The following is a 27,690-nucleotide window of genomic DNA, read 5'->3' as shown; positions in this document are numbered from 1 at the left end:
GTGCTCAGATCATTCTGCATAGACCTAGGCGATGTTTAGTCATGCTTTGCAACCTGTCAGCTATAAATACAAAACCTGATAAAGGTGCACTTACCAATTTCCCTCGAGATCTGCGTAAAYGCTTCTACGCCGCTCTCTCCATAGTTTCCTTCAGAAGCCAGCGTCGACACGTAGTTCCATCCAAGGGCTGTCACAATATCGACCATGGCCTGAGCTTGATAGGAGTCAGGTGGAACCACTCGAGAGAAAAAGTCATACCTGGTGTTATCGCTTAGCTCTGGAGCTGTAGATGCATAGCTGATTTGAGGTATCTGCAAATAAAATGACAAGTAAATTCAGGCCAATCTAATATCATTTTCCACTCTATACTTGTAAGTCTGAAAAGCTTAAAATAGATTATGCACAGGCACTGCGCAGAACTGAATATCTCTGTTTAATTAAATCAACTGATCAGAAAGCATCTCAAATTTTGTAAAATGTCAGTCAAATCTTATTGTATAACACTCACTCTCAGAAATAATGCATTCTGCTTTTCTCCAGATGTCATGATTCTTGACATAAGTATAACAACTTTTTCGATCCTAGCTGTGATAGGAGAGAGGTGAGGGGAGGGAGTTCCTGCTATTACTATAGAAAGGAAAAAGGTCACAATTTTGATTACTATGATTCTTCAATGTTATACTTAATTTGAGCAATAAAGTGTTATTTCCATTTCATTGTTTTGTGTATGTATGTACATGCCTGTGTTTTCTTTTCATGTTTCAAGTCTCTTCTTTCATTTTTTTTTTTAATTTTCCACTTTCAATATGGTATTGTGCATGACTTAAGAATATTCAGACTATGCAGTTAATACCAAAAAAAACATTGCCTATATACCACACACACACACACACACACAAAGGAGAAGGATCACACAGAAGGTTTATGGCCCTACACCACAATCTTCTTTGTGGAAAGAAAAAACACTAGATAACTAAAATATATAWATATATTAAAATAAATTAGTAATTTCACAGAAAATAAAGAATCTGGGATGGTTCTATATTAACTTGGTTATCTGAAAGAAATGGTTCGGGAATTTTCAGAAAAAGCTGTCCACAGGCAACATGCAGTTTTATTCTGAAGAGCATTTTGGTGAAAGAAAGTTTAACTAACATTTATGATAATTTAAAATGGGAATGACTATCTGATTTAAAATAAAACTGATGAAATTCTCAGTAGCTTGAAATGAAAGATCTCAAATATGTATTGTCATTATATTTATAATTATTGGTAACAGGTGCTTAATTCATATCTTACAACACAAATTAGTCTTCAAGAAAAAATAGTCTGAAGAGAATTCCAAAATTTRTAATTTTTGTTGAGAGCCAGAGTTTACTCATTCCAGATCATAGGTGATTTAATAACTACCACTGTCACTTTAAATGCTATAGTAGAAGGACCAAATGCAACAGTTGGATCCTGTACAGTGTTTCAGCATTAACACAAACTCAAAAAAAGTAAAATAAATAAAGCTAATTTAAGGCAAATTAATGAGATTCAAAGAGTTAAAGAGTCTGGGCACTAGCCCTACCCCTAGAAATAGCATAGGCTCTTACAGCCTTAAAATATTGTATAGTTATTTTATAATTTAAAGGATKGCAAAATCATTTCTCAGTCAGATAGAAAACACAACAACTAAAAAAAAAATAATGCATCTTGGCTATACTCTTCTTTAAGAAATCTTCTATTCATAGAAAAGCTTCAGAATAAATAACCTAAAATGTAGCAAGAGGGAGAACACAAAAAAAAGGAGAAGGAGAATAATAGGAAAAGTTAAAGGTTGTGTCTCCTGGAAATAAGTATTCCTAACAAAACAAAGATACACTAAGTAAAAAATAAAGGATGAAYATGAACTCTCTTTAGAAAGTGTACTTTGTATAAATTCCCTTTCCTTCCATAAATGTTTGAAATATCTTTATTTCTTTACAGAGGACAGATTTTTACCTGTAATAATACACAAAATTATGTACTTTTACAGCATGTATCATTTCCTTTCAAAATCTGTTCCATTACTCTCTAAAATGGTGGGTTTTTTGCAGATGAAAAAAAATAAAATAAAAGCAACCTTTGTCATTTTACTTGTTTTGTTTCTCGGCTGCCACCTCGCCAATACGACGGGTTGTTGCTTTGTTGAAGATAATGTTCACGAAATCAACGTCCTTAAACAATCTTTTAGCTCTACACAGTCTGTTGTTAAAAATCTTTACATCCAGACCACAGAGTTATACCCATTAACCTTCTCAGTTCTTGTTTATCATCAGGCATGAGATGGATGACATAGCCTAGATATATATTAGAGCTGTTGGTACAACATAGCAATGAGATGTTTTAGATCAATAGAAATATTTTATGTACTATGAATATCACTTATTTGGGGCCCCCAGAAACGTGGAGAAAAGATGTTACTTTTTGACTTCTCTCTCTGTAGTTCAGTTTCTTCCTGAGAGTTATTTCAAATAACATTAGAAGCAAATGGAAGAGAAACACAGTCCAAACCAAATACCACTGAATTTGAGCACACCTAGTAGCCCTCAGCCAACTTTCCAACAAGAAGAAAGGACAATATGCTGCGTGAAGGAGAGCTACTCTGAATAGAAAGCCATAAAGAAAGTGTTTGCTTAAGCTTCGAGAACCACGTTCCACACAGAATGGAACGATATTTAGCTATTTTCCTTATTCCTTCTAATATACATCCCTCATGGATGTGGACAGCACCTCACATTCAGGTATTTTCTCTCCAAAACTGCAGCTCTCCTCTCCAGAAATATCTTGCAGATTTGCCTTTGTAAAGTGTTTTATGCAAAAGTGAACAACAGCTTCCTCCCTTGCCTGCTTTTAGACACGTAACACGTATACACAGGGAGGCACTGGAAAATAGTTTTAAAAGGTGAGGATCTGAAGCATCACATAATTACTGAAAAGACTTTGAGCAACACTCAAAGAAATTGTTTGGTGTGAGGACAAATTGTTAGAATTTACTGGTTCAATAATCCATGAATGAAAAATATATACATTAAAATACAACAACTCCAGTTATGGACTGTAGGCTTAATAAAGCATTCACATGTCCCCAAGTACATTTTACAAGATAGAGCATAATGCTGCCTAAGCAAGGGAACTCTTATGCTCTATCAATTCAGTAATATGTGTTTTTAGAACTCCCTAAATACAGTCTGTATTTATAATTTAAGTTTTATTGGTCCCTTGAGATGTAAATTTGCATTTTGAAAGAGACTTGTAAAAGGGGGTTCTCTTTCATATTTCTCATTCTAAATTTCTCAAATTTTCAAAATTAAATACAAAATACAACATTACTTTTGAACTTAAATACTATATAGTACTGTTAATAGTATTTCCCTTTGGGGAGAAAAGAAGTTCAAAAATGAATTATATAACTACATTTGAATCTGTTGTCACACAATAGCTGTCACACTCGCTGCCAATGGCCAAAAACATTCATATCTGAACGTTCATTGATATTGTATTTTCCTATTCTTTCCAATCCTGTGGTTTGGACACTGCCCCACATTGATCTATAATATGTGGGTAAAGTCCATAACTTTAGCACATGATAAACTCGAAATTATTATACAGATAAATGTGTAGAAGCGTTATTTTAGACTTTTTTTTAAATCTGAGCTGATACATTAAAAAACCTACCATTAGGATTTCACGGACAATTATAGCATGGTGCTGTGGGTTTGAAATAATATCCAGTTTTAGTATATATTGGTCTAAATCCCGCTGCATGCTGAACTACTCCTGAAACTAGCAGCAGTCCCTCAGCCCTTTAATCCAAGTCAGTGGTGGTTTCATCTCATTGTCTCTATTATCCAAAGTCATTGGCATAAGAAAATGTTTTCCCATAGTAAAAAAAAGATTGGAACATAAAAGGCAAATGAAATATAATTGCCCTAAGTAGACAGGCTAAGTGTTCAAGGTAGCTTCATTCCAAAAATCAACAGTCAAACATGGTCTTTAATTTTCCTCAGTCTTTTTGTATACATCACCAAGTTCATTTAAAATCTTGTCTAATCCTATGGAAGGAGAGCTCTAGAGCCAGAAGGAGCAGTTAGTTTCAGAACTAACTCTTCACAGAGTGTGATCGACCACCACTGCAAAGCAGGAACAACTTTTGAGTCAAATACCTACCCAAATAGTGCTACAGAACAGACTTTTACTTCCTAATGGAGAAGGCGTGGGGAACTTCAGCAATTCCAAGAGCAGATAAGGTAACTTTTCACTTATTTTAGTGAAGTGGTAACCACTTCCAGTCCTCATAGAGGAGTATTTCTCTGGATCTGTTCTGGTCAGTCCAATGCTGAGATCCAAACCCAAACGTATAGAGGTGCTATTCTGAGAGCAATAGAGAAAACTATGCGGCTCAGTTTGCCCTTCCAGGAAAGTGTCTTCATCACAGCAGGCAGCTTTTAGCATGCCTCCTCTTCTGTGATATTCTGCCCAAAGTTGGGGCAAGAGTTCAATGGATCCTTATTTTATTGAGCTATCAAATCTATTTGCATGCTACATTTGTCAATTCAAATTATCAGTTACTGATCTTAAATGCTATATTCCTTTATATAGCTTTTTAGGCGAAGGAAGCAGAATAGCAGACATGGTGAAATGAACTAAACTCATAAAAAGATCTCAGAAAGAAGTCACCAGCAATTTTGAACATTACTGATTATGAGTTATATTCACAACAGTAACCTAGCATAACGGGCTTAAGTCACTCACATCTTCAGTTTCACTACCTACTCGATCCTATTACTATAGGACTTAATTTTAACATATCAACTAGCATTTTATTTCCCTTTTTCGTTGTCGCATCACTGAGAAGCCATCTTTTTGGGGGGATGAGGGGGAGCAGGAGGGGAATATTAGCAGTAGTACTTTAAAAATAGAAAGTAATTGTAGCTAACAGATTGAAGTCAATAAACCTGAGGTTAGCAATTGCTCAATACCAATTGGCATTTAAACACCAACTAATAAAGCTTGCAAAATATTTTACAAAGAAAACCTCAAAATAAAATTTGACTGTGGTAACACATTTTCATCTTGGTGATATTTTGAATTTTAAATGTCTATCATTAATGGTTCCATCTTTTCAAGATTTTTATTCCCTCCTCTGTACTGCAAGAAAGAATTCTTTGTGAGCACAAAAAATTCACAGCAGTGAAATGAGTCCTCAGGGCCTAGATATTGAACAGTTGCTGGACAGGAGCTGAGGTCAATATCTTTTAGCAGTTAGTCATATTTGTAAATTATCATCAGCCAGAACATCTTAGCCTGCCTTCACTTTCAAAGAATGTGCCATTCTGTGGTAAAGTAATGTTAAAGGCATTCAGGGTAGATATTCAAGATTCAAAAGAGTTTGATGAGACTTAATGACATCTTGTGCTATACCAAACAAGATTTAAAAGATTCTGGTTTGTTACTAACTGTAGGAGGAGATTATTCACACCCTAAAACTGCCTATTTCCCTCCACTGACTATAAAAGGAGCTTGGGAGAAGAATTTAAATATATGTACACTATGCAGGACAAGACTGTAAAGAGCTACACATCTTCTGCTATCTCATAGTCCCACTTTTTAGCTACATCYCACTACCAAGACATCTGTGGACAGCTAATGATCAATATTAGTTTTTTCTTTTGCAMTGTCTTCATCTCTCCATCTATGACAAAAACTGAATAGATCACTCATATTGTCATAAGAGACCTAGTTTCATTCATTTTCAAAGCTAAACCAGCAGTAGATCATCTTGGGAACATGCAACACATTAACACTCTAATGTCTTCAAAGATATGAGATGCCCCTTTCAATGCTCAGAGTGGCTGAGAAGRATGAAGCCTTCCCTGCTCCATTGACTATAAACTACCTAGAAATAATATCCTGAAAAAGTTTAAGTGTGGCATATGAAGTTTTCTGATTCAAGTTCTTTCCATGGACTTTAAAGCGAAGAGGAGCAAACTGTCACAACATATTTTCCCAATAGATAGAAATGTATAGTTCTGAATTATATTTATTTAGAAGTAGMTGCTTATGCTCTCTCTTTACATTAAGGACTGATAAAGTTTGAGAGACTTTTGTCAAGCAGTAGTCATTGTGCATCCACGAAGGTATCTTCTTCAGGAGCTACTACAGATTTGCTGAAAAAAAACTTCATATATTTATATAATTTACATAATTATAATCTGTATAATATTTATGTATAATATATATAATATTCAATCAACTAGAGCAAAAACAACAAAAGAGTTATGCTTTTTGCCTAAATGTGATTTGAAGTGCATAAAAAATATTTGTAGAGTTTAAAAGTTTTAGAAAGGGGAAGAGCRTAAGTATAACCTGAAGGCTGCCATTAGCTGATTCCACTTGGAATATAARAACTTTTTAATCCATTTGAACTATTCTAAATCATTCTATTTACAGTAAATATCATACTGTTTCCTGTCAAGGGTGCTCACAATTTAGACACCTAATGATGAGGAGCTAATGATGCAGTAGTCTCAAATTTTTTGGAAGACATTTATATGTTTATACATAGCTGTTCAAAAATAAGGTCTTTGTGGTAAAATCCAACATAGCTACTGGTATTTTCTTCCCCAAATCACAAAAGTGATCCATCACATATCTAAAAATTTTAAGGTGTAAAAGGTGATTATTTTGATCGGGTGTTCTGATTACAGGGAACATGATACGTAAAAATTCTTTTCACTTCCTTTTACTCTTTTCTCTGGCTTTACTTTACCTGTATTGTCATCAGTTGCCTTCTGGGTTCTTGAACCTGAGCAAAAATACATCTTCAGTAAGCTGCACTGAGATTTTCTTGAGAGAAGGACATAGCCAAGAATCAATGAACAGCGGAAGAAGAATGCAGCATTGTTTATTGCTAACAATTATTTCTATAATCATCATAGATAGGCCTCATACGTGAAAAATTATAGAGGAAGATGCAGCCACCATCACAGTGACAATGTGAAGATAACATCAAACAAGTCATTCTTCATTACTGATATTCTCATTTTTTTCTCCAACCACAAGAACAGAAATGATTTATCCTACCTATATATTTCTAAGGTGATCTCTGGTGATCAAATGGACCAGCACTATGGCATTCTGTATAAACTGCATTAACTTAGAGAAATTAATTTCTTATATTTAATAAAAGTAATTGTCTAGTGTCAGATTATGGCATGCAAAAATATTAAAGATTATATTGTTGTATTCTATCATCATCAGCCAGAATATATGTTTCATAAAGCCTAACCAGRCATGTTACAGAAAGAATATGTTAGTTTATGTGAGCTGCTGTGCTGCTCTGGAGAACAGGATGCGACAGAGATATTTATATAATGTATAGTGTTAGAATTTGAGAAGTTGTTTCTTTTCAGTAGGTTGAAATAGGTCGGGGACTCATTAAAAGTCATTACTTTTAATTACACACATGGGATACTACAGAAAAAAAAAAAAAAAAGTACTGCAATATCACAATCCCAAATCCCATAATAGATGCAGCATCTAGAAAACAAATTCAGCACTCTGGAAAGTATAGGTCTCTGTGCTCTGCGATGCACTTTAGGGCAAAAACATTAAAGGATATTTACGCATTATGAACATTTTTACAGCTGAAGCAGATCTTGTCACACTGTGCATTGCTGTGCAACTCCAGGAGGATGGGAATCCATCTACAGGACAGCTTGAGCTGTCATCTATGTTCTGTGCAAGAGCGTCTATTGATAAATGTWTAACAATGGCATTTTCTCAGTAAGGGAGCTCTATTCTTGTATTTCCACATCACTTTAAATCCTGTTTTCTTGCCTCTCTGAAAATCAACTACATTAAGCAGTTGTGCATTAAGTTATCCACCATCTGTAGACAAGCTCTTTCTAAATATTTCAAATCCAGCTGAGGTCCAGGCATTGAATAATAAGAAAGTAGATCAAATGGGTAATATTCACACAGAKACCACATCACACAGAGAGGGAGAATCTTAAGCTTAAGAATAGCAGTTAGCTCTTCCTTCACAGTTTATTATGTTGCCCATCACCAGATCAAACGAGAAGCCAAGGATGGTCAGACAGCTTTAGGGACTTACGCTATTCAAATTCTTTTTCTACTTATCAGGGAAACCCACACTTAATTATGTGTATCRATGTTAGACTTGTGCAAAGCTCTGCTGAGCACAATGTGAACTCTGCTATTTCAAAGCCTTTCTAGCCCTATTTTCCTCATTAGGGCTAGTCATGTCATTGCTTTCAAGAACTGTAATGGCTTCAGATTAGTTTGAGAAAGTATAGAGAGATGTGCATTACTTTTAATCTGAACTAGAAGTTGACTTTATTATTCTTCTTCAGTGGTAATAAAGTTACCTAGTAGCTAGGAAGTATTCTTCTGTCTGAATCAGGTTTATTTTGAATTCATTTACTAATAAGTACCATAAAGAGCACTGCAGTCAACTTCAGAGACTCACTCATGAGAATACACAAGTGCGTACAAGAGATTTTCTGATYATAGGGAACAAGACACATAAGAAAAGGTGTTCTGCTTAATAGACAGTTCTGCTCTTTGCATTCACTTTTTAATATTGCAAGCCAGTTCTTCTTATGCCACTGGCTGAACAGAAATACTAACTAGCCTTCTACCATCTGCAGAACCAGTTTTATGCCATGAAACACAAGTATCTGAAAAAACTTCAGGAGGAGGGAAAGCAAATCCTGTCTTATTCACAACTGTGGAGAGCTGTAAAGATATGCAGATTGAGCTTGTTTGCCCAAATACATGCCCARTTCTTTAGTGGGTGCTTCCAGGTGTTTCAGGTTATACTGCTTACACTCCATCTGCCACTCCAAAAGACTCAGATTTCTGTAATTTCCATGTAATTTGTCTGCCTCACACTGATGTCTTAAGATATCCACGTCATCACATATGAAAGGCCAGCTAGAGGCTGGGCAGAATATCCTGAGGTACCAAGAAATTATAGTAGAAGAAGGCTTCATTTGACCAGAGGGGGGAAATCTACTTTTGATGAACARTTCATTCTGCCAGAGAGATGTGACTTGTTACAGAAAGCTTCATGTTTCTTAAATGCCCTGATACGAGAGAAACACTAATAATTCACCACAGCTAGAGATTCCTTCTGGAATATAGCCAGGTTGTACGGGATTAAAATGTTGTTTTACAATCCAATTATTATAAAGTTAGAGAAGAGAAATGAAAGATTTTTTTTAATAAAGTCAGCTTCTGCAGTTGAACAATTTTACTTCGAGTTTAACCTAGAAGAAAAGAGCCAGTCCTAAGCCATTTTTAAATATTTAAATGATACCTGTATTACCAGGATGAATTGCTGAGTCCAGTCATTGCTRGTAGAAAAGTTGAAGCAAAATGCAAAACACTCCAATTCAAAAGATTGGCAGTTATTTGGGAATTAAGCTCTGAGGTCCATAAGAGTGATATCAAAGCATTACTTTCTATTCAAATTGTACTGTATTTTTAAAATAGTAGGGTAGCATCCTTCTCTGCATAGTCCCTGGACATCATATGGTGATGTATGTTCTGCTTTGTCATTATCAGATTTCCATTCCAATTTCTGATGTAAACTGAACACTGACCATGATTTATCACCACATAAAAATCATGGATTATCTTGTTAAAAGCATCATGGCAGGCAAAGAGATGAAAATCCAGGCAATCCAAGTGAGAGCACAACTACACATATAAAAATCTATCTATAAAGTAGAACTGTAATTACCACCTTCACCCTCATCTGGCCAGAGGAAGTTGCCCCCATTACAGATCCTAGAGAATTTTAAGAAGTTATGAATACCTAAATATCTAAACTCCATGATATGGACAGGTACACTGGAAACAAAGGATTTCACTTATAACAGGAAGGGTATTTTTTTCCCCTGTAAACTCATTMTGTGGTCAGAGCAACTTCAAATATTAGGAATGACCTAGGTTTTCCTGTGTTTAATGGGGTCAGAGACTGGAGTTCTCAAAAGGACAACTTGGCTTCCATCAGCATAATTGTCCCTAGCCCTTTGGAAAAATCCCAGCCTTGCAGTATTAAAAAAGGGCATATAAATATTATCTACRATTTTGGTTGTTCGAAAAAAATAACTGAGTCTCAGTGCACAAGGAAAGAGGCTTTATCAATATGGGTTCAGGATTAAGTAGACTATTACCACCCTCCCCATTTCCTCCCCAAAATATTTATATATAGTTTAAATATTATACAAATCTATATTTATATATTTCAGTGTATATGTGTGTGCATAGTCACAGGCAGTCACTTTTCCTTCTAACCTGGAGTAGTTTCTTTTTTCTTTCAACAACTTATATTTACCACTCATTACCCTCTCTGTATTTTAAATATACTCCCTACATGCACATCTTTCTTCCCAGATATCTCTTCCTTCGCTCCTGGCTTTCCCTACCTCTTCTCACTCCCTACTACCTCCTCAGCCACAAACTTGACTGAACTGTGAGGAGGAGCATTGGCACCTAAACACCTGACCTGGACTTCTTGGCTCCAGCTCTGCTTCTCCTATTTGGCAGCTGACTGTTAACGAATATTCAGTGTTTCCGCTTGGACCAGCGGAAAGGTCAAAGGGGAACCTTTCTTCCATGAAATAAGCTTGGACAAGGTTACTCCTTTCTCCAATCTTCCAACCAAGGCTTCCTTCCCCATCACACCTGCCTTCACCCTCCAACTGTACTGGCAGCACAACCACGATGTCAGCAATAGTAATGCTTGGTGTAGGAGAAAAGCAATTGGAAGAGCAATTCACATAATTTCTGAAAATTCTCCTTTCCTCTAGTTTTGTTCATTGCAATTTAAGTATAAATCAGTTTACTGTTATCACCACTGTACAGCCTTCCGCCTGAGTGCTCGCCTTAGCCTTCTTGGCTACTGTGATGGAGATTTCCTCTCTAGCTGTTACTCTCCTATATCTCTAAGTCCAAAATATTTACACAAAATATAAGCCCTTTGGAGAGCTCTTAAAAGTCCTCTTCAGTTAACTTGATCCTGTAAGTCTGACCCTTACCGTGAACACAGTACATCAGTGGTTCAGCAGGATGCTGAAAGAAGAGGGTGTGAGGAGCTCTCAGTAAGTTAGGAGAAAAATGACTAGTGGAGCTTTCCAGTTTCAGTGATGCCCCATATTTCTGCTTCTGACTATAGACATCTTACCAATGTGCACAGGCAACCGCTTTCCACTACTCTGAAAAGCCACTCCTCTGCCCGCCTTCACACCTCTGTTATCAGCACAGGCCATGTGGCACTTCCACAGCCAGGAAAAGAAACCTCAACCATGAGGCTCCAGACAAGCTTTTGCTTTTACCTAGAAGGGGTTGAAAGAGTTCACATAAAGAATAAATTCTGTGAAATATATCATGTGTTAATGCAGGTCAMACAAGAAACTGATTGGTCCCGCTCTGGCCAAATATTAAGAGCCTTTACACACTTCAGACTGTTGAAGATTTTTCTTTTGAAAAATGAGTAGAACGCCCATTTTTATGGATCTAGTTTTATTACAGTTTGTTTTAAAAGAACAGCACTGTCTTCAAGTCTATAGCTATAGTATTCAGTGCACCAATACATTGCACAGCCTTAAGAAATCCTATTTTGTACACTGCGCACAGATGATTTGTGCTAGCAACTAGAGTACCATTGCACCACCTCTGAATACTATAGCAGATTTTGATGAATAAACATATTTTATTTTGAAATTTTCTTCCTTCAATCTGTTGCTGCATATGTTAAAAGACCCCATCAAAAGTAAAATTACACTTATATCTAGCTAAGTGTCAAGTACATTGACTAAATATTGGAGACATCAAAAGCCTGAGTGGACGCTCCTGACGACAAGTGGCATGGGAATGTCAGCCTATGTTGAACCTGATACAGTTCAATTTTTTTTCCACTTATTGAAATCAGTTACAAATATATTTCTGCATATCAGTGTCACCTATCTTCTTTCAGGCACTGAAAGAGTTGGTCTAAAACTGTCAATTGAAAGAAAACAACATTTTCCCCCACRTAAACACCAATGTCATCTACATATCTCAAAATAATAAATCAGAAAAGATATTCACTACTTTGAAGCACTTTTTTTCTGATGTCTTTCACCTGACTTCTCTTTTACAGTTTGCAGAATTTACTTTTTTATCATAAAGGCTTCAGAGCATCCAGCTTTACTGGAACTGAATTTGCAGACTCCGTCTGGCACGTGGGCAGTCTATGCAACATACAGAGACGTTAAGCACCTTGGAACAGAATTCACATGATGCTTCCTGAGCTAGCCAGTAGGAAATAAAGAGATGCGACAAAATTGCATTTCTTTGGTGTAGGTGGAACACACTGTAGTTAATAACTCGGAGCCATGTCCCACACAAAACTGGCTCACACCACTCTTAAAAGATGTCTAGAGAAAAGGACAATGCTAGCAGCTCCAGCTGCTCTTGGTTACTTGTTTTTAAGAAAAGCCAGTTGCCAGAGCCCACATCCATCTACTTGCATCCCCACTCTTAGCTAAGAGCCCTTCTTTGCTTAGGGCTCCCTCAAACGTGTTTCCCCTAATTTAGAGACTACTACAGAATAGCTTAGACCAGGAGCCAAAGTGTATCTGGATAGCCTGAACCGTGTGTCTCAATGGTCTGCCCTAACACTGAGACACTGGCAAGACTGGAATGGAGGGGATCCTGCCACCCTGCCCCAGAAGAAGGACTTCGTGCAGCTGAGCTTTATAAAGCCAGAGAAACAAGTACAACAGAACACAACTGCATTGCTCTGTAATGCCCCTGAGCTGAGGTAGCTCCAGAAGCTGGTCTTGAAATAATATTTTCTTCAGTGCCAAACACCTAGGCAATGAGGCCAGCAATAAGCTAGTTGCCAAAATGGCAGTCTTTGTGKGTACATGCAGTCACAGAACTTCAAATGCTCTGAGAAACAATTTTTTTTTAAACAGACCCCAAAACACCTTTACAGTTCTCAGACTGTCATCTGAATGCCAGGTAAGTGGTCCAATGGTGCTATGTAAAAGTTTCCAAAATAACTTTTTATATCTTCCCTGTATCAGAGTTGCAGTTTCAGTCTCTGATAGGGTAAGAGAAGTTTATCTGATAGAATCGTCATATAATTGAATGAAATTTTCTATAGATTTGTATGTCAATCTTGCAKGTCATTTCTGCACATTTTCCCCCATATGCACTCTTCATAATGTACATCCATTCTACTGATTTGGCTGACCCAGCAAATAACAATGTTTTGCTCAAGAGATGAAAATTTGTTTTTATATACACAGATGTCACAACAATAAGACTCCAAAGAGAAATGATAGTTTCAAATTACTTCTTTATATATAGAGATGAATATTGTGTATAGCATATAAGAATAAAAATAGAACTATATTCAATACCTATGTTAGTAGCCTATAGCCATAAAGTCCCTCTATARCCCATAGTGTAAGAGGGAAGAGCACCTTCATAAGGCAATTCACTTTTTTAAAAAAAAGAAACGGAACTAAGCTTCAAGATGAGATGTCTTAGCTATATTCAGCCTGAATACAAACCTAAGGGTTAGATCTCAAGAGCCTGTGGGATCAYGGAACTGATTAGAGCAAAACCTTGTTTTTAGATGGCTGCAGAAACCCATATCCTCAAGTTTAGTGCTKTACTTCCCAAGACACTGCGTGGGGAAGCATAGATAAGAACAGGATGCACAAGACGCAACATGCTCTCCAGTGAGCCAGTGTAATGGTCATTAAGAAACACTAAGTAGGAGGATCAAGCCTCCACCACTTCCCTCAGAGGCTTGGGATTAGTGTGTGTGAAAATTCCTTCCTCACTTCTGGAGGATGTTCAGGCTGACGATCCCGAGGTTCTTGCAGATGAGGAAAATCCCCTAGCCTCCAACCCGGAGGAGTTAATCCACAGTTAGAGTTCTCACTACAGGTTCAAGGCCTTTTTCTGCCTCAAGAAGGAAACAAGGGACAGAGCATCATTCTGCAGCCTAGCACACTTGCCTCAAAGGAGCAAGAACAAGGCTGTAATGCAACAGCAGGCTAAGAAGCTCACTAATTTTTTTTTTCACTCTTTATAGCAGAAGTAAAAGTTTTACGCATTTATTGGAACTGCAAGAGTTAAATACTCTTTTATGCCTGTATTTCAGGTGCCATAGTACAGCCATAGCCTCCTCATTATGTCCTTTAGGATCATACAAGAAATGCTTCATATATATTATCATAGCATATTATAGTACCCTGGTTTGCAGGTCATGACTCCATCTAAAAGAAGGMGAAAAAAACTACACAAAAGAAAAAAAGTGTTTTTGAAACAGTAATTGTACTGTTCCTCCAAGTCAAAGGGACACCACTGAGACACTAAATGCATAGGTAGTACTGTTGTACCAAGGCCTATAGATTAGGTTATAGAGGCATAGAAAAGCTCTGCAAATACTGGAAGATGGCTAGACRTAAGATCTGATCCCAGTCTTTGCACAAGGAGTAGGCCAACCACATTTTACCACTGCTTTTTTTCATATGGTGATTTTTGCCCTCCTCCAGGAGTGACTGATTATTTCAAACAGCAAACTATTAGAGTWTTCACAACCTTTCCTAACAACAAACAAGAAAATGCTCTTTCAACAAACTCTCTTCAGGYCTTTGCTTTACAGGTTGAATGTACACAACCTAGAAAGGGCTAGCAAGAAGTCTTTCTCCATGAAAATTACTGGAATGTCTCCATGCTACCATTTTACCATAGACTTGGGAATCTCATCTTTGTAAACTTCTAGAAATACAATCAACAGCCAGGCTCTCAAGTGATGTGAGTATTGGCTTTTTCTTATGATAATTCTTGAATCTACAAAGCAAGATTAATGCATTTCCTTTGTTGCCTGAATTGACTACTCAGAAAATAAGGCTCAGACTCCAAACTCCGTAAGTTCACTATTCAAGTGCTTGTTAAAGTCAAAGAAGCTTTTCATAATCATGGAATTTTACCTGAAAATAGCAGCTAAAGAATCAAAATCAAACAGATGATCAGAAATGTGATCTTCTCACACACCACATCTTTTTTAAAGCTTCTATATACACGCCTACATATTCTCAAGAAATAAGAGGCACTTGAGATTCTTCTCACACCGCATCAATTTCCACATCTTATCTCACGTCTGTTCATACCTGCTGGCAAAATAAAGTCTAAGAAAAAAAATATATATATGTCCAAACTTACTAGTTAATAATGAATTCCTGACATATAGCCAAAATGGGTTAATTTTTCTATTTCAGATGCAAAAAGGAGCAAGGTAAATACTGAACTCTTTCCCAGAATGTAAAAAATATATTATCATGCTAGTGACTATAAACATTCACTGTWAAGAACAGTTGTGAGGTAGAGTCTGGAATACCTGTTTGATTAGTCAACAGATGCTCCATATAGTCAAAACTTACCTATTCCATGAATTTTACTGTTAGCTCAAACATTAAGGAAAAAAAAACTATTTTTCCCCCAACTAAGTACATCTTCAGCAATTTTCCAAAAACTGTCTTTGCTCTAATACCTAATTATATTTGCTTCAGGGAAAGTTTCCTATATCCTAAATATGCTAATAATTTCCACTTGCTTACATGAGTCACCTGTTAGTACAGCTGCTTCTTAATGGTAATACCTTTCAGCTGAGCTAAGAGTGAATTCAACAGCTAAAGATCAAGGGGTGATTTGATTGTATGCTATATTAGCATCTTCTGTTATCAGAAAACCTATTTCCTTATAAAATAAAATCATGACATTATCCAGTAGCAAAAATGGGGAAACTAGAAAAAATTGAGACTAGAAATTAGATAAAGATATTTAATGATGAATGTAGTAATTGAAAACTGTACTGGCCTCTACTGATGATAAGTGTCAGGAGACCAGCTTGGCTAGCAGAGAGCTCATGGAGTTCTAGCATGAGGCAGTATAGAGGAGGAGGAAGCAGGGATAAGCTACAGGAATTTAAAAACTTTACTTGAGCAGGTAGTGATGGAGTAACAAAAGCCAAAGTTCACCTAGAGCTGCAACTTGCAAGGGACATCAAGGGCAAGGGCTTCTTCCAATATGCTGGCAGCAAAATGCTGAACAAGGATAATGTGGGCTTATTCCTGAATGGGATGAGTGATTTAGTAACAGCAGACACAGATAAGGTTGAGATACTCAATGCCTTCTTTATTTCAGTCTTCACCAGTAAGGTCTCCCAAGCCTCCATGCTAAGTGAAAGGATTCAAGCAGTAGATGAAAATCRAGAGATTACTTGAAAGAAATCAACCTGTGCACATTCATGGACCCAGATGGGCTGCATTTTTGAGTACAGAAAAAAATGGYCAATATTCTTGCAAGATCACTCTCTAACATCTTTGAAAGATTGGGGAGATCCAGGAGATCCCCCATGACAGGAGGGAAGATAATATTGCACTTACTTTCAAAAAGGGCTAGTCACTCCAGTGAACTCTTCAGAGGTTGGTCAGCCCAGAGGGGTAAAAAAATGGACAGAAGAAAATCTGGTCAAATGATCAAGAAAGAGTTGTGATTAAAGGGCTGTACTCTATCTGGAGGCTARTAACAAATAGAGTACCACAGGGTCTATCCTGGGAACTATCCTGTTTAACATTTTTACCAAAGACCTCCAGGTCATTGAGATAATGGTGTACCCTCTCATCAAGTTTGCAGATGACACCAAATCGGGCCGGGAGGAGTTGGTGAGAAGGGGGGAGCAATTAATATGTTGGAGGGCAGGGCTGTCTTGCAGAGGGATCTATCCACGCTGGGCCAGCACAAACCTCATGAAATTCAAGGACAAATGCAATGTCCTACATCTCGGAAGGAACAGCCCCTTACAGTAATACAGCCTGGGCCTGACTGGCTGGGGAGTGGCTTTGCAGAAAAGACCCTGGGGTCTTGGCAGACAGCAAGCTGAACGTGAGCCAGCCATGCCCTGGCAGCAAAAACAGCCAAAATCTTCTTGGATTGCATCAGCAGGAGCACAATCAATAGACTGAGAGAAGTGAATCTCTACTCACCACTCATTAGACCACATCCACAATACTGTGTCCAAATTTGGGACCGACCACAAGGCAGATGTTAATAAACTGGAGTGAGTTCAGCATAGGGTTACCAAGATGATCAGGGGTTGGAGCACTTACTCTGAGAGGAAAGGCTGAGGGAGCTGGGCTTGTTCAGCCTGGAGAAGASACAGCTGCAGAGGGACTGAGCAGCAGCTCCCAATGCCTACAGGGAGTCTCCTCACAGTGGTGCATGTTGAGAGGACAAGAGATGATGGATGTAAGTTGAAACAAAGGAGGTTCAGACTAATATAAGGAGCTTTTCCCCATGAGGACAGTCATGCGGTGGAACAGCCTGTCCAGGGAGGCTGTGCAGTCTCTCTCTGTCCTTGGAAGTTTTCAACACCCAACTGGATGAAGCTCTGAGCAACCTTGTCTGATCTCATAGCTGACCTTGATCTGAGCAGGAAGCTGAACTAGAAAACAGTGTATTCTTCCCAGACACTATGGCTTGCATTCATCCCACCTTACTGGCAAGATGACTGGGTTTTGAACATAGTTGTCCTAGCCAGTCTCTGTAGTCAGTGAAGAAAGACAGACACCTTCAGTGGGCAATTCACACATAAATGGATTGACAAACCTCTGCTGGTCCTGTGGAACCATTTGTTTCCAGTGACTATAGATGGAGCCAAGATTAAAGTGACAGCCTCAAAAATATCCAGATATTTATTTACCAAAGAGGCAGCAAATATTTGTATCAATTCTCATTTAAATTTAGAATTTAAATGGAAGTAGGCATTATCTGACCTAATTTTAGTCCTTTTCTATGTCCCAACAGTGGAAAGTAAATATAATACAATCAGTGCAAACATGCAAGATCCTAAACCTGTACAGATTTTGTTGTTACCTTAGGAATTGCAGCTGCACAGTCAGCTGCTGGGGTTATTTTCTCTAAGACTTCCCATGGGGAAAAAGGTATATTAGATTTCATTCAATAAATCATGAAAATGATAAAAAGATTTACAAGATATTGCTAGCTGCATTTTTAACATTACAGCTTTAAAAAGCAAACAGACATGAAAGACTCCATAGAAAATGATGAAAGAAACTTTCAAATGTGAATGTAAGTATATTATGCTGCAACAGCAGAAATAGAGGGATTTGCATTCACCCATATACTAACCTCCATGATTTTTTGAAATATGCACATGTGCACATACACAGAATGCAGGAATAGAATATGGCTTAAAGTGAGGTCCAGTTACCATCCGAAGAGTGCTCTACTCCACTCTGCAGCAGCCCTAATGGTTAAAATTGCCCTAGTAAGGCTCTTCCACACATCCTGATCTAGATCCCATAATATAGGCAGCAAATAAGATGAGGCAAGTGTGAGCCTCTCTCTGCTAATGCCCAATTTCTGGGGATACACCAGGGGCAGCACTGTCTTTAAAGACCTCTAGGAAAGTGAAGATGCCTTCCATATCTTCCTTTTCTTTTTCATATATAGAAGTAGAGCCTTACTGAGAATCACAGTCTTTGCCATCTAGGAAACGCAACATATTTTGCATCATGCTGTTCATGTATTTGTTAAAAAAAAAGTACACATGCGTTCCACCACCATCAACCAGCTAAAAAGGTCAATATCATATCTGCAAAGAAAGATGGAAAACCTTATTTCTATTTCTGCCCTTTCCACATCACTTCAAGATGTTCTTTGTGAAAATGTCCACCTCATCTAATCAATTTCTTTTTCTTAAATACTGCTACATTAAACAGCTCTCAGAATGTTTTATTAATTTTATGAGCATTTACTCCTTCCTCCAAAATACATTGTTTCAGATTATTTTGCATTCCACCCTTGCAACTACCATTCTGGCACAAAACCCGCCTGGACGCAACCCTGTCTAATGTGCTCTAGGTGACCCTGCTTGAGCAGGGGGGTTGGACTAGACGGTCTCCAGAGGTCCCTTCCAACCTCAAAGATTCTGTAATTCTGTGATTCCCAAATTGGCCTTAATTTGGCCCAAGGTAAAAATATTTTGAAAGAGATGTTTTCAGAAATCTCCAATCTTTGAAACAGCAAATCAAATTTCTGTATTTTTTTTAATAAATCAACATATTAAGTATGCTACAAATCAATCATATAAATTACCATTTTTAATTAGGCATAACAAGCAATTAAACAGATAACATTTAAAATTAATTGTCTCTACTGGAGGAGATATGTTTTAAATCAGTGTTGATTCCAGTGCTCTCCTCGTGGATATTCCTTCAAATGCAGTGACATTCAAAACCACCATAACATTTTCAGAGACAAATCTATTTCCATTTTTTAGTATTTGAGGTATCACTTTTGGCCCAGGTGTTTTTCAATTACCAAACCTCCCTACAAATGCTTCACATCTTAAAGTTTCTTCTCAGCTCCATATTATGTAATTGCCAAACAGCTGCACAGTCATACCAACCGCTGATAAAAAGGCATTACAAATTTCTAAGCAAATCACATTTATAATGCATAATAGTCAAGGCCAAAGAAAATCAGTAGTACTTCAAGGCAAACTTCTGAAAATAGGGCAAGAGAATCTCGCAAAAGATGATGGTGTGGCAGTAAAAAGATGCAGCTGTCTAAAACACAGCTCCCACACACCACCCTGGAAAGAGAATTCCCTGACTTTTGATTGTAGTCTGCCTCCTAAATTAATGCATTATCTACAGCCAGCCACTTCAGGGAGTGGAGTAAAAGCCCTTAGGAGTCCATTCCAGCAAAGACTTTTACTAGGTACCTAGTTCTGAGCACATGATTTGTCTCCTTGACTTCACATATTTAAATACCACGAAGATTAGAGCCCAGGAGGTAGTTCAGAAGCCGCAATCCCCAAAAGGGGATGCTCCTTTCCTACTCTGAAAGCTTTTACTTAATTCTCCATTTGTAAGCATTTAAGTGAAGAGTGAGGCTGCTGAAATCAGTGAAATACAGTAACTTGCTGTAAAACCAGCCAGAAAGCAAAGCTACCAGGTGCACATTTCACTTGCAAGCTTCACTTAGTAATTGTCATCAGATGCATAGACATTTTCTGCAAAGCATCAAATGATAAAAACAAAACAATGTTTCATATTCACTAAAAGGTGACAGGCGAGCTTTTAAAGACTGCAAAAAACAATAGAGCATTTCTCACAGAAGATCATGAGCGTTTCACACAGAAGATCATTTTTAAGAAAAATACAAAGCCCAATATGAGAATATGAATTTTATTTTTGTTCTATTCCCTGGAAGAATTTAATGTAGAATACTATCTTTCTGCTTTGGTGATATGTGTGATTCCCATCAGCAGTAAAGAGAGCTGTATAAATGCTTTSAGTGTAGAACAATTCTGACTCTATACATGCAGTCTGGGGTGTGATGAGGTAGGAGTGGATTTGCTCCAGCTGAAAAAAGTGAAGTGGCCATTTTTGAGGCTAGCATATCACTAAAGACCATAAATTGAAGAGGTGGTTGGAGAAATCTGTTTATGACATAGGTTACATTAGTAGGCTTAAGACTGTAGTCATTGTATGGTCTTTTATTTTTGTACATATATATGTATGCATATATATAGTAAAAAATCATACAAAAATTGTATATATTTTTAAAACATCAGGGTTGTGACACAAACACATTCCCATGCTTAGGTAAGAGCCTCAAGGGAGCAGTTCCACAGACAAGTCCCTGCAAGGCAAAATGTTTCCAGGGAATGCCTCCCTAGACGAATCTCTTGCTAAGCAGACTGCCTCTGGCAAAAYGCTTTTGGTAAAATGCTTCTGAGAGATGACTCTCTTGACAACACCTGTGCTTCCTCCCCATACGAGAGCCCAAAGCCAGGCTTTCGTCACTGCCAAGAACAGCCCATCAGCGAGCTGAGCCCTGCTCCTCACTGACTCTCATCAACAAAAATAAAAACTGGAACCAATGGCTGCGTCCCAATGGTTCTAAAGCTACACGTTTCCATTATCATAATTATTGCAAACATTTGTGCTTTGATTAGGTAATAGCGACAAATAACTGTCAGAAGTCAGGGATTTATGTGCCGTAGAGTTACTGAGAAATAATCATACTGTAGCTCTGCAAACCAGACCCCGTCAGCCAACTGGCCTGCAAGGACTTGCAGATGTGATTACACATGTGCCGTTCTGCGTGTGTGGCTTTGGGCTCTGCCTCGCTCAGGGACTGCTGCCCCTGCGGAGTTCTTAGTTATCAGAAACATTCTAAAGTTACCGAAAATGTGTCTCATTTTCACRCCCCTTGCGTTATCTGCTAAGAATACATCTGTTGAGATATCCTCTTGCCTAAGAAATCTCAATTTATATGCCCACAACAGACTCGATTGCTTGTGTTTGCCTCTTCCACGTTAATCTATTTGTTCTCTCACTATCCTSTTATTGCCACTACATCTCTTGAGGAAAGCTTTTTCGCTCCCTAGGGAGAMAAGGTAAGAGTGCAAAAGCAGAAAGTGGGAAAGGACTGTGTTTACTATGGTAGATGAATAAAGAGATTAGAGCACAGAGATAAACATCCAGTACAGATATTCAGAAAACATCACAGCTTCGGCAGATCAATCATATTTCAGGCATATAGCTTCAGCTAAAAAAATTGCCATGTTTTATGCATGCAACCCTTCTTTAGGGCTGAAATAGAAATAGCTTCAAGCTATAAGTACTGCTTTCCCTTACAAACTTTGGCTTGCTTACCTCTTTATGCCAACATGGTATAAAGAGAATTACAGCAACATTAATACTAGTCTTCTTKGCACTGTAGAAAAAGGGAGGAAAGTGTAAATCCATAAAATACTGAGTATGCTCAAGACTTTTCTATGTAATGTGATTCCATTTCAGTTTACTACTCTGTATGAATATATTAGATGCATCTAACTTTCTGCATTGAAAATTATGATACAAACTGATAGACTGTGATTTCTTGACACACAACAATTTAGATTGTAGGCCAGATCCTGTTCTCTTAAACCSTATTTGAGCCAGAATGCAAGTACAGGAATTGCACTCCCAATTCCAGCAGCAATCCAGCCTACTTACTCACGTACATAATCCTTTAAACACATAACTGCTTRGCCTAATGTGTAAAGGCCTAGCATGTAAAGGTAGTCTCATATGTCCCACATATGTGTAATAGCATGCATTTTTAGTAAGTCTAAAGATTTTTATTTGGGAAAATTATATKTATTTTAAAAATGCAAGAAACCATAATTTGTAGCATAAGATCTTTAAATAGCCATATTTCCTAGCACTGTGGCAAAGACTGTTGTTCTTACATGTGCCATTTGGATTAGGGAGGCAATTCTCTTTTGTTATTTGATTTTCTTTATATATTGAACTGGGCTTTTTTCTGTTGTGGGTGCATAGATGCAAGAAAAAAATTATCAATATAGAAATCTTTGCAATTAGCAGTAYGGATGATGACAGTTGAAGATAATTACAAAACCCCCAAGGAAAACCATTAACAATGCTGAAGAAAATGAATATAGCATTTTAAAGCACATACTTATTCAAATATTTTACAACTAGATGTTGTCAGAACTGGATGGGAAAAGATCTTTCTATATTCCACTTATAATTTCAAGATTCAAAATGTTTCTTGTTCTGCTTCAGGATAGAGACAAGATTTGTCTAAGTTTTCCACAAAAAATGAATCAATGGTTTATCATGTAAGGTGYTTCTAAGATCTGAAAACCTGAAATTTAAATGTCTGCTTCTACATGCTTCTAACTAGGAACTGAAAAATGACTCTCTGATATCTCAAATGGGACTGGAGGTGATTTGGAAGGTATATGTGTGCAGAAGCTCAGAAACTCCTTAATAGATCTGGAAAATATTTCAGGATGAGAGTTTTAGTAAAACYGTACACTGCCATTAAAAAGTTTGTTTCAATAAGTCATCATTTTAAAAYAAAGAAAGTCAACATTCACCACAAAAATCCAAACAAGCTGTAGTTGCTGGTGCCCAAATGTTGRTATCATACTTGTTTTATTTTTATGGGTTTTTTTATTATTATTCTGTAGCAAATGAATCATTTATCAATCAAAATAAAATTACAGTCAATTTCAGTCTATGGTGCTCACTCATACTAGCTATCTAATTAGACATAGAAGCAACGTTATGACTCATAAACTAATRAGAATTCTGGTTTTGATTCTTTCCAAAAGTCACTGGGATTGCCTCACTGGAGAAAACAGTATCCCACTTTGAATACTAGACTATAGGAATCATAAGATCAAAATCAACTTATTAAAAGGATGTGTTGCATATTTATTGTACAAATTTCTTGTATAATGTCCTATTGAGAAATCCTGTATTCTTACCTACTACTAGAAATACATTCCAAAAATCATGCACAGAATTGTCCTTTCTTTCATTTACAGAATGAATGAATAAGAAGAAATGTAAGAAATAAAACATTGTAATGGTGGCTACAGCAAGGACTGCCTTGTAGGAACAGTAAAACTCTTTCTCACATGACAAGGCTGCAAAAGTTACAGTCAGTGTGACTACTTACCAAAACAATAGCGGCGATAATATGCACATGCACTGGTAGCTGAAAATCACCAGATACTGCGAACAGACTTTAATTTCACTTATCGTGTCATTAAAAAGTTTCATAAATGCCCAAGGGTTTCTATGTTGTTTTGCTTTTTAGACAAAAGCATTGAACTTTTTAAATTACATATCCAAAATGTTGTTAATGCATAGTTAATATTCCGAATTTGCTTCTTTGCTTCTTTACACTATTTTAGTCTACTCTCCCTTCTTTTTTTTTTTTTTTTTTTACAGAATATAAACCCACCTCCAGAATGACTAATTTAGGCACTGGTGTCTATATATTTCTAGTGTCTGCTGAACTTTGTGTAATCAGTGTGACTAGGTTTGAACACATCTASTTTAAGGCCAGTGGCCTAGCCATCAAGCAGTATGGTGCTCTGAGAGAGGAGAGGAGGGGTCAGATTACCCATCTTTCTAGCTGGGTGCCATCCAGGAAGGAAGATCTTGCTCCTGGAAATATTTATTCATTTTGTATGACATTACCATTAGGGAAAGAAATACATTAGACTATGGGTAATGTCATCCAACTCATCTTAATTTAAGTTAGGTTCCTGCTGTCCCAGTTCCTTTCTCCCTGCGAAGCCAGCACTCCTACTTGCACAGATGATGAAGAGCAAGCTGAAGTGCAACTGCCTCTCACCCAGCATCCCCCAACCCCAGGGGTTCAACCATTCCCAATAGCACAGGAAATGGGTGGCCAGATCCTGGTCAGGCTGAGGGACTCCAGTGTCCCTTTTCTCTTCCTCCACCACCCCACGTGGTTCCATCCACAGACAAGTGTTTTAGTCACCTTGTTGTTATTTAGAAGTTGCCACCACCCTTAGTTGTGGCTTGGCCCACTTGACTGGTTTCGGCAGCTTTTCTGGGTGTTAACCAGAAAATAACATAACCTAAATAGCCATAAAGTTGAGACATCTCTCTCTCCAGAACATAACACTTCTGAGTTCTCATGAGAGGCTAACTTTAGACACCACAGGAACTTTTAGGCCAGGCAGGGATGTATTTAAGGGATTAAGCACGCAAGTAGGTGGGCTGGRTTGCTGTCAGAGATGTAAGTGCAATTCATATGCTTGCATTCTGGCTCAGATAGKATAAGAGAACAGGATCTGGCCTACAGTGCTGTGAGAAGAAATTACAGTCTATCAGCCTGTATCAACATTTTCAAACTTGCGTGCATAAAATTAGATATATGAAATGTATTCAATTTAGAAATTAAGCTGAAACAGCCTGATTCTAAAGATACTCAATATGCAAAGCTACTATGAGTAAAACAGTCCTTACTCTTCCAAAAGTCTCAATGATTAGAATTTGAGAAAGTTTTATTCCATTGCCTAGAAATCCTTTCTTGTTTTTATCTTTGAAGTAAAATGATGACCTTTAAATTGCAGTGCAGACTGCACACTAAGCCACATTTTAAGGTGCTCAGATCAGGATTTTTTGTCTGAAGGCAAATGCTTCCCAAAYTAAAGAAAACTTTTAGAGAATTACAGTTTCAACCTATCTCCTAATTTGTGATGATCTTAGAGACTGAGATTTCCTGCTCTCTCACAGTGATTTTTTTTGGTCACTCTTACTAAAGGTCATACCTTGTTATGGAGTGCTGCAATGACCTTAGTGTGTAATGGCATTTTGTGGACCCACTTAAACAAAGCACCTCTTGGTTCTTGGGAGGGGGCAAGAATCAATATTGATTGAGGGATTGATCAATTGACCTTTCCAGATGTTTCATTCAACATCAAACACTCATAATTTTAAAATAGCTAAGCTGACTCATCCAAATTTGACCAGCCTTTCAGTGGAGTGAGAGTAGCCGGGATATTTCACACGCTGCTGTGCTGAAATCTCTGCAGGATACTGCCTGGAGAATTCAACCTAGGAGCCACTTACCGCCCTCTTTGTCCTCTCTTTGCACTGAGCTGTTGCCAGGGCACCATTCCTTACTGTTCCAGCTTTTCCTTGMTTGCTGTACTAGGGTTTGAATATGAAAGCAGAAAGATAGCAGCATTTCTGGCAGAGATTCCCCACTCCTTGGAGATACCCTCTCAGTATACTTATAATCACTGTTCATTTCTCCYTCATTAGCTGCTGCTGCAGGAGCAGAGCTGGCCCTACAGTGGAAAACGTGTGCATCACATTACATAGAATTAAATCTATGTGCTCTGAGGTTGTGCACACTGCCTGGCTGGGGATGACCCAGACAGACTTATACTGATTTGAATGTCTGGTAACAAAAAACGCTAAACATTTCAAACCTGACTTACCAGTTACAAATCTAGTCTGTTCAGTAAGTCTGAAAATCCACTACTAGTCTAAACGTTTACTCTCTCTTCTGTTTTTTTAGCAATCCACTACGCTTCTCTACAGCAAATACTTTTCCAAACTTCCCTAAGTACCATGGATGTGTTATAGGAGTAAAGTCTATGAAGGATCTCGGTGAGAATCAGTACTAAGTGAAAACGTTTATGGCTTTGAACCCAAGAACAGAAGGCTCATGTGACAGCTCAGCTTGATTTGTAATTAATAAATCCACAGGTCTCTCAGCAAGAGTTCCTACTCGAAAKGATTGTTCTTCCAAATTTTAGGACAGGAGCTGACTCCAGCAAGGTTGAGGCTGATGGCCAGCTAATTTGGGTAGCACATGATGCTGAACATCTGCTCCAAAACAGATGCTAAAGTTCCCTTCTCTTTCAGATACAGCCCTCCCTTCTGTCTGTAGAGGTTCTAGTAGACTGCACAAATGGAAATGGCAGAAGGATACTTGGGGAAACCACATCGGTCTTATTTATTATATCACATAACTCAAATCATAGTTCCACCAAAATACGAGAACCTGTCTCAGAAGACATCCCTATGTGTGTTCCACTTGAGACAAATGGCCTGATTTTTGTGAGCCTGGTCATCACAACAGGACAGCTGACGGCCCAGAACCACYGCAAAGCAGGCCACGATGGATAAACTAACTATTCAAGGTGGATCCATGCTTCAGGASTGCCTTCACCTAGATTATTTCAAAAATCTGAAAAGACTGCAAATCTGCTGACCACGGTTATTCAGTGATATCTCTAGGAGCTTTGTGGCAAGATATTCATTCTGGCAGCTTGTCTGCTAAATCGTCATGTTGGCATGAAGTTTGTTTACAAGATAGAGATAATATCTTTTGATAGTTTTTTCCCTGAATAGCTCCTGAGTCTTTCTACTGGAATTTTAATTGAAAGCWATGATAATGACTCAAAATCCAGTTAGAAAAAATAACTCACTGGGTAATTTATAAAAGGGATAAAAATTTATTTGAATTTGTTCAGTTTCAGATCATTTTAATTTGCTCTTTAGTGAAAATGAAATCAATTCATTCTAAATATAGTGAATTTATATGTCTGTAAATGTGTAGATAGGCAGATAGATATAAACATTAGTCATACAAGAAATGCAAGGAATACACATTGATAATCCTTGAGTTCTGAGAGAATATGTTTTAAGTTATATTACCCTTACTTTTCCTATGGCCAATTCATTTGATCTTACCTGTTCTGCTAGAACAGGTGTCAACTACCAGTTCTCTAATGTGGACACCTGTTCCTAAAATTTTGAACTRAAAAGTCCAAACTCACTTCACATATGCCAATTAATTACCAAAAGTGAGGAATTTTGAGTCACTACAAACAGCAGCCAGGTTTGAACTTAGAGGTGAAAGTATGTCTACTAAAAGGCTCAAAAATGTCAAGAGGGTTATAGTAACATCTGACTCCAATGCAAAATAGATTGCCTCTATTTTCTGGAAAGAGAAGAAGTCACCACCCTCTGGTGGCCAAAATATAATTTTTAAATTATTATGGATTCAAATTTTAACTAGGGTAAATGGGGAAGATAACCACCATCAAATATGTAGAATAAAAAAATCTTTTAAAATATTACTTTTCACTAGCAGTTGATGCAAATGGGATAAAAATTCAGCTCTATCTTTTGTAGTTCCAAGATACCGGCTCTAATTAAACCCTTGTGAACTCTCAATACA

The 27,690-nt window shown here is 37.6% G+C and overlaps 1 protein-coding gene across 1 annotated transcript in view; it reads right to left on the bottom strand.

The window, feature by feature from the left end:
• The window catches only part of LOC146593087 (metabotropic glutamate receptor 8-like), a gene marked incomplete at its 3' end in the record, with an annotated part of 149,992 nt that overhangs the window by 90,224 nt on the left and 32,078 nt on the right, over nucleotides 1-27,690 (bottom strand). Inside the window, exon 2 of the mRNA XM_085309912.1 lies at nucleotides 95-311. Coding sequence (XP_085166038.1) covers nucleotides 95-311 — 217 coding nt within the window. The remainder of the gene's footprint in view (nucleotides 1-94; nucleotides 312-27,690) is intronic.

Source organism: Rhea americana, unplaced genomic scaffold (genome assembly GCF_003343005.1).
Source record: "Rhea americana isolate MKP2758 unplaced genomic scaffold, rheAme1 scaffold_306, whole genome shotgun sequence".
In the NCBI taxonomy this organism is placed as follows: domain Eukaryota; kingdom Metazoa; phylum Chordata; class Aves; order Rheiformes; family Rheidae; genus Rhea; species Rhea americana.
Note: the sequence above shows the minus strand (reverse complement) of the source record. Positions and strands in the feature narration are given on the sequence as shown.